The sequence below is a fragment of the Bombina bombina genome, chromosome 3 (assembly GCF_027579735.1).
Source record: "Bombina bombina isolate aBomBom1 chromosome 3, aBomBom1.pri, whole genome shotgun sequence".
Lineage (NCBI taxonomy): Eukaryota > Metazoa > Chordata > Amphibia > Anura > Bombinatoridae > Bombina > Bombina bombina.
In genome coordinates, this window is record NC_069501.1 from 541,111,423 (window position 1) to 541,129,540 (window position 18,118).

Consider the following 18,118-nt stretch of genomic DNA (forward strand, 5'->3'; position numbering starts at 1 on the left):
AATTTTCCTGGCATTCTTTTAGAATTCCTAGAATTTTACAGTTTCTCCAGGATGGTCTGGATAAAGGTTTGTCTGCAAGTTCCTTGAAAGGACAAATTTCTGCTCTTTCTGTGCTGTTTCACAGAAAGATTGCTAATCTTCCTGATATTCATTGTTTTGTACAGGCTTTGGTTCGTATCAAATCTGTCATTAAGTCAATTTCTCCTCCTTGGAGTTTAAATTTGGTTCTGGGAGCTTTACAAGCTCCTCCTTTTTGAACCTATGCATTCTCTGGATATTAAATTACTTTCTTGGAAAGTTTTGTTTCTTTTGGCCATCTCTTCTGCTAGAAGAGTTTCTGAGTTATCTTCTCTTTCTTGTGAATTTCCTTTTCTGATTTTTCATCAGGATAAGGCAGTGTTGCGGACTTCATTTAAATTTTTACCTAAGGTTGTGAATTCTAACAACATTAGTAGAGAGATTGTGGTTCCTTCATTGTGTCCTAATCCTAAGAATTCTAAGGAAAGATTGTTACATTCTTTGGATGTGGTAAGAGCTTTGAAATATTATGTTGAAGCTACTAAAGATTTCCGAAAGACTTCTAGTCTATTTGTTATCTTTTCTGGTTCTAGGAAAGGTCAGAAGGCCTCTGCCATTTCTTTGGCATCTTGGTTAAAGTCTTTGATTCATCATGCTTATGTTGAGTCGGGTAGAACTCTGCCTCAAAGGATTACAGCTCATTCTACTAGGTCAGTTTCTACTTCCTGGGCGTTTAGGAATGAAGCTTCGGTTGATCAGATTTGCAAAGCAGCAACTTGGTCTTCTTTGCATACTTTTACTAAATTCTACCATTTTGATGTATTTTCTTCTTCTGAAGCAGTTTTTGGAAGAAAAGTACTTCAGGCAGCTGTTTCAGTTTGATTCTTCTGCTTATAATTTCAGTTTTTTTCTTTATAAGATTTAAACTTTGTTTTGGGGTGTGGATTATTTTTCAGCGGAATTGGCTGTCTTTATTTTATCCCTCCCTCTCTAGTGACTCTTGCGTGGAAGTTCCACATCTTGGGTATTTATTATCCCATACGTCACTAGCTCATGGACTCTTGCTAATTACATGAAAGAAAACATAATTTATGTAAGAACTTACCTGATAAATTCATTTCTTTCATATTAGCAAGAGTCCATGAGACCCACCCTTTTTTTGTGGTGATTATGATTTTTTTGTTTAAAGCACAACTATTCCAATTCCTTATTTTTGATGCTTTCGCACTTTTTCTTATCACCCCACTTCTTGGCTATTCGTTAAACTGATTTGTGGGTGTGGTGAGGGGTGTATTTGTAGGCATTTTGAGGTTTGGGAAACTTTGCCCCTCCTGGTAGGAATGTATATCACATACGTCACTAGCTCATGGACTCTTGCTAATATGAAAGAAATGAATTTATCAGGTAAGTTCTTACATAAATTATGTTTTATACCAGTTCCTCTCCTCCATTGCTATCCCCTGAACCCCATTAGCATGTAAGCCTAAGAGTCCAGCTCTTTGTAGATCACCTTCTTAAGAGCTGACTACAACAGTGCGACCCTTGGCAGGGCCCTCTACCCGTTTGATCCCCATAAATGTTTTGTTGTACTCCGCCTTTTATAGCGCTGCAGAATCTGTTGGCGCTCTACAAATAAATAATAATAATAATTATTATTATTATGTTTATCCACTAGGTGGAGTGTTTAATGTCTATGTAGTACACTTATGGTTTAGGTATAGTTAAATTTTATGTACAATCCTATTAGTTAAATTTTACTCGTATTGGTTGAATCAGCCTTTAAAGGTAACATAGTTGTACTCAGAAACCATGCATGATTAAGGGCGTGTGAGCCCAAAACGTTGCTGTTCTGTGCTTTGGATGTGAACTTTGTGCTATATATACTTTGGGTCCTTGGCCGTGACCCCTAGTCCAGCGTGCACTACCCAGGAGGGTTTATTCAGGTGCTGAGCTATGTTTGTTACTTGCTCCGAGAACAAGGGGAGGGGGAGAAAAGGATAGGGATAATAGAACAGCCGTCTCGCCTGTTAATGTGAGTGTATGGTAAGAAGAAAGGGTAAATACTGTTCAGTGTTCAAGTAAGAAGATGAGTGTGGTTATAAACAGTAAATATCAGCATGTCACTTAAGTATGAGATTAAGAATAAACATATTAATAACAAAAATATACAATGTAGATAATTGAAAATATGGGTTTCCTGGAGCAAACGCTCAATAAAGCTATTAGTAGATATGATGTGGTTGTTTAATGCCATATAGGGCAAAGATCTAGCCTGTGAGTGGTCTGGGTATTTGCGCAATGAAGTTTGGGAGAAACTATAGGAACTACTGATTATTCTGTATTTCTGATAGGTCAAAACAGGGTATAGAAGGAATTATTGTTCATACACAAAATTGCATTTACGTACATAATTGACTTTGCTCAATGGGCAGACTGCTTAAGAGTCCAGAGTGTGTTCAAAGTTCAATAACAACATTTATAGTTCCGTTGTATAGGCAGTCATCCTGAGCGTCCAGTACATATAACAGTATATAACATTTTGAACAATAATGAATGTTTTAACTCTGGAATATGTAAACAAGAACATAGTATAAACATCACAAAGTGTAGAAAACCTGTCAATATAAAGGCAGTGTATCATACTATAAGTAATGGTCACCGTGTTATTTCTTAGAAGTTCAGGAAAAATTGAGAAGAGGCTAATATCAGAACGCACTTAGGCGTTGTCTGGGGTGCAAATGACAGCTTTAATATTTGGGTATCCAGTTGCGTAGGAAGAAGTCAATTGTTTAAGTGCCTTTGTCAAGTCCTCCTGAAAATGTGAGGGAGGCCTATACAAATAAGTTAGGGAGTCTAGGACCTAGGTCCAATGATAGACAAGATAATATACCATCTATACTAACAACAGTTCCTGTATCCTCAGTGAGATACAGAAGAAGTAAATTCTGTTCTTGAGTCTTGTGGAGACTAAGAGTCTGGTTTATTCAGGTGTAGTCCTACAAGATGGACTGCCGTTCAAGTGTCTTGAGCCGGGTCGTTGTCTTTGCAGAAGAGCTGACCAGTCAGGAGCTGTGGCCCTCAGCTGGCGTGGTTGTCCCTGTGGTTTGGCTGTTTGAATGTTGGATAAGTTCCAGGATTGTAGAAGTTCAATACCCTTGGAGGCTTTCAGAATAGTGTGCATTTGATTGTCCTTAAAGATCAGCAGCTTAATGGGATAGCCCCACCTGTATCTGATGTTATTTTTTCTTAATGCAAGAGTGACTTCTGAGAAGGTTTTCCGTTGTTGCAGTGTCCGCATAGATGGATCAGGGAATATTTGTAAGTCCTTAAATTTGTCCGGAAGTGTAGGTCTGCGAAGATGAGCTCTTTGGATTCTTTCTTTGTAAGTGAAATAATGAAGTCTGACTATGACATCACGTGGCTGGCCATTAGGGAGGCCTTTAGGTTTAAGTGAGCAATGAGCTTGATCAAGTGTGTACTCAGTCAGTGGTGATTGAAGCAAGATGGTGAAAGAGGTCTTTTAAGTATGGTTGAAGGTCAGACAGGGAGACTGACTCTGGCACACTTCAGATCCTTAGGTTGTTGCGCCAAGACCTGTCCTCTATGTCTGCTATTTTACCTTCTTCTAGAGTCGAGAGAGTCCAAAAGATGTTGTGTATAAGTCAGGACATTAGCTTGTTCTGTAGCAAGATCATCATACTTCCTTTTCAGAATACCAATACGTTCATTAGTGGAAGAAATTTCCTGCTTCAGTTCAGCAGTTGATGCAGAAACTTTAGCTGAGAATGATGCGTGGTGGGCATCTAGAAGATACTTCAGGGAGTCAAGTATAAAAGCAGGGTTGACTGCCACAATAGTTGATTGTTGAATGCCCTGCGTAGCAGATAATGTAAAGTCAGCAGACTCAGATCTAGGAGAATCTGGGTTTTCAATTTTAGTTTGCAGTTCAGAGGCGGTGAGGTTAAACTGATCTATCACCATCCTTTTGGGTGGGAGCTGCGGTCTGTGTTTCTTTTTTGTAGAATGTGACATTCTAATCCAAGTATGTCAGTATATTAAAGGGTAGAAATATAACTATGTTCTCAGCTAGGATGATAAACCAGATACTTGAGTATGCTCCAGTTGATGCCAGGTAGGAACACTGAGTGAGAGACAGGCGAATGTAGCCTTTAGCGTGTATTTATTCCATGTATAAATGTAAAGTGCTTCTTAAATGAAAAAAGGGGGTTTGGTGAGCAAAAAAAGCAGTATATGTCCTCAGAGAGAGGAGGGGCCTGTAGGCTCAATCTATAAGTTTGGTAGGAGATTTAGAATTAGTGCATCAGTTATTTCCAGGGCATGTGCAGATACAGTAGATCACAGTGTCACCAAAAATGTGTTTGTATGAATTAAGCTACTACAGTAGCTCCTATTCAGTATGCACAAATAATAGATTGTATTGCCAGTGAAATGAGGAAAAAGCTTTGCAAAACAATTGTTAAACAGGCTCCAAAATGTCAGTTTATATTGATGAGTCTACAACAGTCTCTTCACATTCAGTTGTATTTATGTCCGTGCCTCTGTCAATGGGAAAAGCCCAATCACATTCTTTCTTGATTTGCTTGATTTGCCAAAGGCAGATGCACAGTCTATTGAAGCCACTCTTCTGGATTGTCTTTGTAAACATGGCTTCAGTAAAGTCTTTCTTGCTAAAAACTGGATTGGAGCATGTAGGGATGGTGCAAGGGTAATGCTTGGCAGAAAGTCAGGTGTTAACTCAGTAAAAAATATCCACAGCTTGTGAAATGGCACTACTTGTGCCACAGACTTGAACTGAGTATTTTAGATACTATTGATTCTATTCTTGGTCTTAATCATATAACATAATTTTTTGAAAAGTCGTATGCTGTGTATCATCAGTCACCAAAAAATCTGTATGAGCTCTCTCAATGTGCAAAAGAATTAGAAGTACACATTCTTAAAATTGGAAAAGTTTTTTTCATTTAGCGGGGTTGCTTCTAGCCAGAGAGCAATACGAGCAGTTTTGGAGTCATACCTTACATTGCATAGTCATTTTTTGAAAGCAAACTTAAGTTCAGCTCATAACAGTAAACAGAAATCTCTCTTTAGAGGGCTTAACAAGGCTCTGACATCAGAAGATTATTTGTCAACCCTGACAGGAGTTGCAGATGCCATTCAGGAAATGGAACTGTTATCAGAAGCACTACAAAGAGATGACATCACATTCCAAGAGCATATCAGCTGATTAACAGGTCAATTCGTGCAATTGAAAAATTGTAAGATATGCCAGGAAAACATTTGAAAGAAGTAATGGAATCAATGGAGAAAAGGGTTTTCAAAGATGTGACCATCACTTTAGAGAAATCAAGGAGCCAAGTGAGAATAAATATCCCTCAGTTTTATCAATCTCTAGTGGATAACGTATGCTCCAGTCTCTATGCACTGACTGCAAGTAATAGACCTGCTGCTTCATCACAGTCAGATGAATTTAAAACTCTGGTTTCTAAGATTAACATCTTAAATTCTGAACGCTGGCCAATCAATGTAGATTGTCCTTGGTTTGAAGGTGAAATGAAACTGGGGCAGCTTTGTAAAAGATTCCATCTTAACTACAAATCAATTTGTGAGGGTTTCAGAGACTACATTGACAATAATGGTACTGAGGTTCCTGAAAATCTGAAACCTGTTGTGACAGCAGTTGATAGTCTTCCTGTTACATCTGGTGATTGTGAAAGGGGCTTCAGTACAATGAATTTTGTGATATCACCGATTAGAAGTGGACTTGGCATTGGACGTCTATCTTCTCTTATGTTTATCAGTCTCATGGGTCCCCCTGTGCATTTATGGGATCCTTTACACTGACTTTGTAGACACTTGGAATGAAATCCTCTCAGAATGTGCATCCAGATTAATGTTGTTGCTTGTCAATTACAAGAAAAATCAGTTATTGCATGTTAGAAAAGAAATTGATATTTTACAGTTAGAAATGAACAAAAGAATGGATGATGTGAATTTTCTCAAATATGATGATTTACTTAGGCAGACACTAGCCACTAATAAGCGAGCAGTAATGGAAAACAAACATTCCAAGTATCTTAGGGATAAGGAAGACTATGACACAAAAACTGTTTATATTTGGAATAAAAAACAAAGGGCCAGTTTCAGACAGAGAACCAATTATTCTAGTAAGGGTAGAAACAACAACAAAAATAAGAATAAAAACAAAAATACACAATCTAATAAATTAGGAAAGACAGTGTCATTTTCAGACAGCGAACCTGATTATTCCTCTGAAGATAGATCCTCTGGTAGTGAGGGACAACATGACTCCATTGTAGGAATACTTAAAAATGTTAACACTGTGCAAGTTTCAGAACCATTAGTAGTTAGACCAAAAGAACAACGACAAAATCCTAACAAGAATAGTAACAAAAAACAGAGTCCTACAGCTACTAATATGCAAGGGTCACACTCTTCTGATATAGAACAGGTTTTTCCCAGGGATCCAGCACTATCAGCAGTTCCAGGGCCACAACACAAGTCAAAGGACAGGTATCAATTGAGAGGACAGAAGGCCACCAGCAAATACAAATAGGGAATGTAATTAACCTTTCTAAGAAAATATTGAGTAAAGAACAAATAAAAGTATTGAGTCTGGGTTTAACTTTTGCCCCCACTGAGGAGTTTGATATATTTCAAACAATGATAGATGTAAATAGATTAGTGAGAAACATCACTTTAAAAAAACATTTCTCTGGACAGGATAATACCTGCCAAGACATTCCTGTTACAAACATCAATATTAGTGATAGTTCAAATAGACTTAGTTTCTTAGAAACATGTGATGTAACAACTCTAGATGAACTAAGAATGGAGACAACTAATGATGAAGGTAACATCACAAGGGGAATACATATGAAATCTAAATCTAAATTTTATCCCATTCAATCAAGGGGGGACATAATTGAAACCTTTCATTCAAGAATAGAGAGAGATCTCATTAATTTGAAAACCAATAACAGTGCACCCAAACACAATATCTCTCTTAAAGAGAGAATGGCTATAAAGACACTGCAACAAGATGATAATATAATCATCAAAAATGCAGATAAGGGCGGCACAGTAGTGGTAATGGATAAATCTATGTATATAGATGAGGCAATGAGACAATTGAACAACAGGGCCAATTATTCTGTTCTACGAAAGGATCCCACTAAACAATTTGCAGAGGAACTTGGTCACCTATTGGACGATGGTGTAGAGCTGGGGTGTATTGATAATGAGACAGCATTATGTCTGTATGTAGAACATCCTAAAATACCCCAGTTCCACCACCTTCCAAAGGTGCACAAATCTTTGGACAACGTCCAGGGACGCCCAATAGTAAGTGGAATTGGGTCAATCTTTGAAAATCTCTCAAAGTGGCTAGATTCTATCTTAAATCCACTAGTAAAGACTCTACCCTCTTACATCAGGGATACCAAATCTGTATTGAATATAATGAAAAACACAAAATGGAGTAAGAACTATTGTTGGGTCACTGTGGATGCAGTGGCGTTATACTCCTCGATACCCCATGACGATGGTATAAGAGCAATAGAATTTTTCTTGAAATACTACACAGAATTCTCATTGGATTTTCAGAAATATATCATCAGAGTTACACGGTTTTTACTTTCCCATAACTTTTTCCAATTCCAGGATATTTTCTATCTCCAAAGATGTGGAACTGCTATGGGGGCAAAATTTGCCCCCTCATATGCCAACCTATTTTTAGGTTGGTGGGAGCAGTTCCACATCTTTGGAGATGGAAATGAATACAAAAAAGACATCCTCTTGTATGTAAGATACATTGATGACCTCCTCTTTATATGGAAAGGGGAGGCAGGGGATGTGGTAAAATTTGTCAATAGACTGAATGAGAATCCAATAGGTTTAAAATTCACTTTTGAAACTGGTCTTGATGAAATTAACTATCTAGATGTGACTCTTAAAGGCATCCATGACAAACAGGTTGTTACTAAGATCTATAGAAAAGCAATAACAGGCAACTCATTGCTTCATGGTAAGAGTTGTCACCCGAAGCATACAGCTCATGCGGTAGCTAAAGGTGAATTCATTCGCCTGAAGAGAAATTGTACTCTTGAAAGTGATTTCTCACAGGAAGCAATTGCTTTGGAAAACAGACTCAAAGAGAGGGGGTATTCCAATATGGTAATCAGGAAAGCGAGAAAAGAAGTAGACAAAATAAATAGGTCATCCCTACTAACTGAAAAAGGCACAGGCAAAGAAATGTTTAAGGGGGTCAACTTTACCACCAATTATAGCAATCAATATCCTGAGATTGTAAATATAATTAAGAAACACTTTCATATTTTGGAAGCTGATGAAAAACTGGTGGAAGTTGTCAAAACAGGTATTAGATGCAGCTCCAAAAAATGTCCAACATTGGGATCACTGCTGTCACCAACAATGCTAAAAACTGAGACTGCCAGATCTTCTTCATGGTTAACCAATAATGGTATGTACCCCTGTGGGCATAATAAATGTAAACCATGTGAACATTTGACTAGAACAAAAACTTTCTCCTCCAATGTGACAGGAGAAACTTTTAAGATAAAGTCATGTATGAACTGTATGTCTACAGAGGTTGTATATCTACTATATTGCATAGAATGTGGGATGCAATATATAGGTCTCACCTCTAGAGACATAAAATCCCGAATAAGGGAACATCTATCAACCATCACAAGAGGAAAGTCTAGCACTCCATTGGTATGTCACTTTAAAAACAGACACAAGGGATCTATACACACCTTGCGATGGTGTGCGATAGAAAAAGTAAAACTTCCCAAAAGAGGAGGTAATATTGAGAAATTGTTGGCTAAAAGAGAAGCATTTTGGATGTTCAGACTCAGAACACGATATCCAGAGGGTCTGAACTCCAAATACGACTTGATAAATTACTGGGAATAAATTTGGTAACTGTGTCAATTATTTTTATAGTCTGAACAAGAAAGAAGACAGTATTCCGTTCCTTTGAGGTCCTTGTTATTTATATTCATATAATAATTTCTCTCTAGTCAAAACAGTGATAACATAGAATCACCCCTTTCCCATTATACTCAGACATTTTGAGAATTATAACATCCTATCTATTCTATATCTTTCTTACAACAATTTCCCACAAATATTAAAACAAAGAAATCTAATAGTTAACTATATTACATTGTACCTATCCTTACTAACCGAGTATTTTGTATATTGTATCAAGCAACCAACTACTATATATAATGGTTGCTATACTCCAACAAGGATTGAGAGTAACTAGGGAATATGTTACAAGAGAGTAATACTAACTTACCCACTATAATAGCAACATAGCTTAACGGAGGGTAATAGGACACACAGTTTATTTAGAATACATCATTCACTTATATCCACAATGTATCTTTCATATTGAGTTTTGTTTTGTTATTTGTCAGCACATATGCCCTGTTAATAGGGTTTATTGTGTACATATGTTTTCGCAATCAATTACTGTGCTGAACACTAACAACAAAATCCCAACCTGGCATTGGCTAATTAGTTAGAGGTGGAGTTTGGATAACCAATAATATTTTAGGCAGTACTTTTTAAACCGAAGTGTATTACAAAATGACAGGCTATGACTACGGCTATATGCTGAAACGCGTAAGCCAATTTTTCTACACTTGATCTAACTAATTACAGGGTACTGCTGTCCTGTAACATTTTTTAACCTTTGAAATAAAGAATTTTGTTTTACTTAACGGCGTTGGTGCTCTCTTGTTCTTTGAAAATTATCCTTTACCATATGTCTCAAAATGGCTGTCCAAACATCGTAGTGCAGATGATAATCAATCTCAAAAAGTCGACCATCCTGTACAGCAGGAGCAACGTAATTCTAATTTGTGGAATATTTTATAATATAGTCTTTTAGTTTTTAAAAATCGCCAAAGATGGCAAGATTATCACAGATTGTGTTGATTATTTAGTTAGTTCAATTTTTACGTTGTTACACCATATTTATTTCATTATGTCAGTTTTATTTTGATTCCTTGTAGAGTAATGTAGTCCTGCACTTTCCAATAAAAGTTTTATTGTTACTTTCTGCAAAAGGGAGATTATATGTGTGTATAAAACAATATTAATTATGAGGGGGTGGAAATCTTGGTTGTAATGTACGTGGGATATTTCCTTATCAGACCAATTGTGGCCAGAAGTCTTCTTATCCCAGCATCAAGTGGAAAAATCCCAGAACTAAGTATAACAGTTTGATAGAATGAGGAAGTACAGAAACAGTTAACACCACAAGCTGCAAGGGTTAATGAGGAGCAGGTCACAGGTCTGAGTAGGGTTCAGAAGTAAGCAGACAGTGCCATGTCCCTGAGAAACACAAAAATAAAAGGAATGCTCACCAGGCAGTGCAGGGTTCAGTGAGAAGAGGCAGTCCATTGTTTCTGAGAATGAAAGGGTTAAGCAAAGGAATGTCACTAGGAAATGCAGGTTTCAGTAACAAGCAGATAGTCCAATCTTTCTGAGTATCAAAAGGGTTAAGCAGTAAAATGGTCAATAGGCAATGCAAGTTTCAGTAACAAGCAGGCAATCCAATAAAGCATAATAGTAATAGTACACAGAGGCAAACCTATACTAGGGCACTTACAGACTGAAGGAGATTACCTTAAATAGCGGCAGGCTCACACCCAGGTGGAGGCACAGGTGTACAAGACATGAGCAGAGTAGCAATCCTGGTGCACGGTGCGCCGCACAACAAACAGATGATGCCATGGCAACCGCAGGGAGGTGTGGGGGCGGCGGTATGACATTGGTGAGTTCCCACTCTTTTTTTTTAGGACTTGACCCCTGCGTGAGAGAGCAAACTTTTTACTTTCAACTCGTACTTCTAGCGGTTTTAATGTTCGAACGTGAAAACAAACTACCGCTCCACTCGTAATCTAGCCGCAAATTAGATAATAGAAGTAAATTGGAAAGTTGTTTAAAATTGAACAGTCTAAATCATGAAAGTTTGATTCTTATTTTCCTTTAACACAGTATGTCTACTTCTTATATCATTTGTAAAATATAATAAAATACAGTGTATGTAGTAGATCAAAGATAAACTTATCAATAAGACCTTGAATAGGACCCACTAAAGATCTAAAGCCAATGAACTGCTTAGACATAAATCACATTTAAAACAGCCATTTCCACATCTAAGCACGTATTAATGGCCCATAAAGAAAACAGATTTATAGAGATATGAATTGGTGCTAACAGTCTAGGGGCTTTATAAGGCCTTTTGAAGAACCACTCAACTTATAACCAGCAACATTGTAGAGTTAGCTTTGTCTCACACCTGCAATCATAATTTGAGTACACCATTGTGCATTGATTAAGAATAAACATGTTGGAGGTAATTATCCTGCGTTCAGTTTTTCATAATGGAGTAATATCCTCTAAAGTGAGCAGCATTTATTGCAGACTCTAAAAATGCCACTCTTGCATTAAAAAGTACTTGTATGGTGAATTTAGAACAGTGATCTTCTCATAGGGTGAATGGGGTTCCAGCTTGCGCTAACAAGAAGCTGCTTACAGACATCCTGCGCTCAGAGTGGGGGTTCAGTGGTTACGTGGTGAGTGATGAGGGAGCCATTGAATTTATCCAGATGATGCACAATTATACCAGCAGTTTCCTTGAGACTGCAGTAGGTGAGTCATTAAATATGGTAATCCATGTGCAGAACTTATGATATATATAATCGGAGATCATTTCATCATGAAGACAATATCCAAAACTCTACTAATGATAGCATCAACATCAATTACTATTTTATTGTTGGCAAAGCTGAAACTACAAGGTTCTGCTAAATAATGGAAATAGAAACTTACATTATTTAGATTAGGGTTCTTCCATTTTACCCCTCAAGACCCACTAATGGATTTTTAGCGCTCAGTAAATACAATTAACCTCTTATGCACTCTAAAACCTAATTGCATCCATTAATAACCCCTTTAAATTGTAGATTTCCAGCCCACCGGGAAATCTCCTGGTATCCCAATCCAGCCTTGTATGGCCTGGTAGTGGGTCCTAAAGACTGAAGTTGATGGACACTAATTTAGAAAGCTCATATCTTTTTTGTTTTGTTGTTTACATTTTATTTAACATATTAGATCTAAGCACAAATGTTGTAACATAATACAGAGACTGTGCATTTAATGAATGTAAGATACTTGTGTAAACCCACTAAAAAGTTGGTTCTTTTCAAGTTTGACAGCCGGTCCTTAGCTTACAATTCCAATATAAAATGATCGCACTGTAGGCTATAGAGTTCCGACAACAGGACTAATGTGCTATGTGTGGCAGCACTAGTGAAGAATGATATACATATGTAAGCAATATGTTTGTTCAATGTGCTAGTGGTTATGTCACCTGTCCTATATTTGCTGTAGTTATGGAAAGATCTTCTGATGCTGGTTTACAATCATCTGCGTTTTTAAGTCTTTTTTTTTTTTTTTTCTTGTGTGTTTTGTTTTCACCAAATTCAGCTGCTGTAAACTCCGGATGCAATTTGGAACTAGCAATTAATCTGGCAGATAATGTATTTATGAGAATTGGAGATGCAGTAGCAAGTGGTAACATCACAATTCAGGTAAGGTGAGGGTGGGATTCCGTGTTGTACTCTCATGTTTACTGGACTACAAATTGACAATGATCGCATGTATTGCATGAGAGTAGGGAAGAAAGCAAAAAATCTGAAATATTGATATACTGTGTCATTCACATAAAAAACATCAGTATTATATGATTCTCAAACAAAGTTGTATTTTATTTTTTATGAAATAAGGTGTTTGTAATAATGCATTAAAAACTTCCTATCAAGAACACACCATCTGGAGACACTAATAATGTATAGAGCATAAAGAAATATGAGGAAACTACAGATTGTAGATATCAACTACAAAATAAAATGAATAAATAAGTATAAAAAATAAATATTGATGGTGCCTTGAATGTCAGCACCCCCCCCCCCACCATACCACTTATTGATATTATTTAGACTACATAATTGTGCATTAGTTTATTTTAACCCCCCCCCCCCCCCCCGCACCATGGCCAGTATTTAAAGGGATATAAAGTTAAAAAAGAAAATGCTTTAATATTGTAGAGCACTTTATTATGGCACTTTTGCTTATATACAACTGTGTGCTTAAACCCTGCAAAACACCAGCTTGCTACTAGTAGTGTAGGATATGTACATATTCTTGTTTAACAAAGGATACCACAAGACCTAAGTACATTTAGAAAAACAGAAGTAAATTAAAATTTGTCTTTAAATGACATGTTCTATCTGAATCAAGTTTAATTTCAACTTTTCCCATCCCTTTAAAGGGACACAGTACCCAAAATTTTTATTTCGTGATTCAGATTGAGCATGAAATTTTAAGCAACTTTCTAATTTACTCCTATTATCAAATTGTCTTCATTCTCTTGGTATCTTTATTTGAAATGCAAGAATGTAAGTTTAGATGCCGGCCCATTTTTGGTGAACAACCTGGGTTGTCCTTGCCGATTGGTGGATAAATCCATCCACCAATAAAAAAGTGCTGTCCAGAGTACTAAAACAAAAAAAAAGCTTAGATGCCTTCTTTTTCAAATAATGATAGCAAGAGAACGAATAAAAATTGATAATAGGAGTAAATTAGAAAGTTGCTTAAAATTGCATGTTCTTTCTGAATTACAAAAGAAAAAATTTGGGTACAGTATCCCTTTAAGTATCAGTATAAATTGCTCCTACCATATTTTATTGTATTCTTATTTTACATATGGGTTGTGGACAAAGTCTATATAATATTATGCACTTCCAATCTCTGATGGCTTGATTTATTTTTATATTGTTATCTTACCCTCAAAGGTTGAACAAACACCATATTTATTTTATCATTTGTCTTATTTAAAATGTGTTTTTATTAGTTATATTTATTTTACAATGTTCCTTGTAAATTATCATAAAGTTATTAAAATTTAAAAAAAAAATATATAAACTAAAACCATGTCCTATCTTTTAGGACAAAAGGTCTAGATGTAAAATAACCTATTGGTAGATTTGTTATGCATTGAATTTATCTCTATTTGATGTCTCAAACCTATAGCTTTTTAGGCAAGTGTCCTTCATTCCAGTCCCACCAAAAAGCTTTCCAATAATTATTTAAAACCCTTTCCATTAAACCCTATGAATCTGATAACCCAGTTATCTCAAGTTATTCTAATTCATGTGGCCCATGTAAACACCTCCTCTATCTTGCATGGGGCAATTCAATAATGCTATTCTATTGAACTCATTTTTAGTTGTTTTTTTTTTTTTTTAAAGGATTTTTGCACTTTTCAAATTCCACACTTTGTTTCCTTTGGTATTTCTTAGCTATTTGTATGTTTTTCTTTTCTATGTTAAAGTTCTTGTGTATGCTCAATTCACATGTAAAAAAAACAATATTGGCATAGGCCAGAGCTCGACAATCCCAGACGTCAGGGAGCTACTGGCTCCTTAAAAATAGGACCTAGCTCCCTGGTTTAGAGTGTGCATGACACCCATGGGTGCCGGTTCTTCTTCCTCCACCAGTTGCCAGTTAATCAGTGGTACCAGGTTGGCATTGGCTACAGAGACAGTCAAGTCAAAATTAAACTTTCATGATTCAGATAGTGCATGCAATTTTAAACAACTTCACAATTTACTTTTATCATCAAATTTGCTTTGTTCTCTTGGTATTCTTTGTTGAAAGCTGAACCTAGGTAGGCTCATAAAGATGTGTGAGCCGTTGAAGGCCGCCTCTTATCTCCAGTGCATTTTGACAGTTTTCACAGACAGTGAGAGTTCCTGTGTGCCATATAGATAACATTGTTTTCACTCCTGTGGAGTTATTTATGAGTCAACACTGATTGGCTAAAATGCAAGTGTATCAAAAGAACTGAGATAAGGGGCAGTCTGCAGAGGCTTAGATACAAGGAAATCACAGAGGTAAAACGTACATTAATATAACGGTGTTAATTATGCAAAACTGGGGAATGGGTAATAAAGGGATTATCTATCTTTTCTAACAAAATATTGTAGACTGTCCCTTTAAGCACATACTTTTCTGAAAACAGTAATGCAATAATATCTGCTCTAGCATATTTATGTCCCTATAAGGGAAGATCTGTACGAAATGTTTTTAAAAACTTAGAACATAGGTCTGTTCAATAACAGATGCTATTAAAATGTAAAACCTGAAATAAACAAAAACATAAAATTCTACGGTAAGAGTGTACGTTTCCATATTACTATGAATAAATACCCCTCGCCCACGTGTTGTGTGTTATTTTGCAATAAGAGGATTTGCACTGAGCTTGTCTGTTTCTGCTCTCAGATGGTAAAGGAGCGGCTATACCCTTTATTCTATACTCGTATGCGGCTTGGAGAATTTGACCCACCAGACATGAATCCATATAGCTCCCTGGACCTCAGTTCTGTACAAACCCAAGAGCATCGAGATCTTGCTGTGGAGGCTGCTATCAAGAGTTTTGTCCTGCTGAAAAACAAGGGGAATCTTTTGCCTCTGGATTTGGAAAGCATCAGAGGAAAAAAGATTGGGGTATGTTACTTTGTAATCCTCACTGTACTAAGTTGCAAGAAGGCAAATAATTCATCTTATTGCTATGGTAATGTGTAGATACATCATATATCTCAGCAATTAAACAGCATTAATGGCTTGTTAGCATGTGTGTTATGCAGTATACAAACATTCAGTAATGTGCACTCATATCTACATACGTACACACACATTTATATATAAAAATATATACAACTTTATTTACATTTGGAACTCATATAATATATCAGCAATTAAGCTCTGTATTGCAAAGAAAAGTTTTAAAATTATTTAACACTGTTATTTTGTTAGCACAGGGACAACCCTTTTAAAAAAATCTAATAGAATCTATGGCCTAGATTTGGAGTTTTGTCGGTAACGACCCGAAAAACTAACGCCGGCTTTTTTCTGGCCGCACCATAAAAATAACTCTGGTATCGAGAGTCCAGATAAAGGCTGCGTTAGGCTCCAAAAAAGGAGCATTTTTAACGCAGCTTCAACTCTCGATACCAGAGTTGCTTACGGACGCGGCCAGCCTAAAAAATGTGCTCGTGCACGATTCCCCCATAGGAAACAATGGGGCTGTTTGAGCTGAAAAAAAACCAAACACCTGCAAAAAAGCCGCGTTCAGCTCCTAACGCAGCCCCATTGTTTGCTATGCGGTAACCCTTCCTACGTCTGCACTCTAACATGTACCCGGAGTCTAAACACCCCTAACCTTACACTTATTAACCCCTAATCTGCCGCCCCCGCTATCGCTGACCCCTGCATATTATTATTAACCCCTAATCTGCCGCTCCGTAAACCGCCGCTACTTACATTATCCCTATGTACCCCTAATCTGCTGCCCTAACATCGCCGACCCCTATATTATATTTATTAACCCCTAATCTGCCCCCCACAACGTCGCCTCCACCTGCCTACACTTATTAACCCCTAATCTGCCGACCGGACCTGAGCGCTACTATAATAAAGTTATTAACTCCTAATCCGCCTCACTAACCCTATCATAAATAGTATTAACCCCTAATCTGCCCTCCCTAACATCGCCGACACCTAACTTCAATTATTAACCCCTAATCTGCCGACCGAATCTCGCCGCTATTCTAATAAATGTATTAACCCCTAAAGCTAAGTCTAACCCTAATACTAACACCCCCCTAAGTTAAATATAATTTAAATCTAACGAAATTAATTAACTCTTATTAAATAAATTATTCCAATTTAAAGCTAAATACTTACCTGTAAAATAAATCCTAATATAGCTACAATATAAATTATAATTATATTATAGCTATTTTAGGATTAATATTTATTTTACAGGTAACTTTGTATTTATTTTAACCAGGTACAATAGCTATTAAATAGTTAAGAACTATTTAATAGCTAAAATAGTTAAAATAATTACAAATTTACCTGTAAAAGAAATCCTAACCTAAGTTACAAATAAACCTAACACTAGACTATCAATAAATTAATTAAATAAACTACCTACAATTACCTACAATTAACCTAACACTACACTATCAATAAATTAATTAAATACAATTGCTACAAATAAATACAATTAAATAAACTAGCTAAAGTACAAAAAAGACCTCCACCGCGGAACATCCATCCTGGCCGACGACTGAACGACGAATGACGGTTCCTTTAAATGACGTCATCCAAGATGGCGTCCCTCGAATTCCGATTGGCTGATAGGATGGAGGTCTTCAGGATGCTGCCGCTTCGCTCCGGATGGATGCCGCTTGGATGAAGACTTCAATCGGATGGAAGACCTCTTCTGGCCCGCTTGGATGAAGACTTCAGCCGGATCATGGACCTCTTCAGCCCCCCGCTTGGGCTTGGATCAGGACATCGGAGGAGCTCTTCTGGACCGATCGGTGAACCTGGTATGGTGAAGACAAGGTAGGATGATCTTCAGGGGCTTAGTGTTAGGTTTATTTAAGGGGGGTTTGGGTTAGATTAGGGTTATGTGGGTGGTGGGTTGTAATGTTGGGGGGCTTGGGTATTGTATGTTTTTTTTTACAGGCAAAAGAGCTGTATTTCTTGGGGCATGCCCCACAAAGGGCCCTGTTCAGGGCTGGTAAGGTAAAAGAGCTTTGAACTTTAGGAATTTAGAATAGGGTAGGGCATTTTTTTATTTTGGGGGGCTTTGTTATTTTATTAGGGGGCTTAGAGTAGGTGTAATTAGTTTAAAATTGTTGTAATATTTTTCTTATGTTTGTAAATATTTTTTTATTTTTTGTAACTTAGTTCTTTTTTATTTTTTGTACTTTAGCTAGTTTATTTAATTGTATTTATTTGTAGCAATTGTATTTAATTAATTTATTGATAGTGTAGTGTTAGGTTAATTGTAGGTAATTGTAGGTAGTTTATTTAATTAATTTATTGATAGTCTAGTGTTAGGTTTATTTGTAACTTAGGTTAGGATTTCTTTTACAGGTAAATT

The 18,118-nt window shown here is 36.7% G+C and overlaps 1 protein-coding gene across 2 annotated transcripts in view; it reads left to right on the plus strand.

Annotated features, from left to right (window-relative positions):
• LOC128653621 (uncharacterized) overlaps positions 1-18,118 on the plus strand; it is a 90,102-nt gene that overhangs the window by 29,859 nt on the left and 42,125 nt on the right. For both annotated transcript variants that reach the window (XM_053707013.1, XM_053707012.1), the window contains exons 7-9: positions 11,591-11,748; positions 12,586-12,689; positions 15,442-15,666. In XM_053707013.1, the coding sequence (XP_053562988.1) occupies positions 11,591-11,748; positions 12,586-12,689; positions 15,442-15,666 (487 nt within the window). The remainder of the gene's footprint in view (positions 1-11,590; positions 11,749-12,585; positions 12,690-15,441; positions 15,667-18,118) is intronic.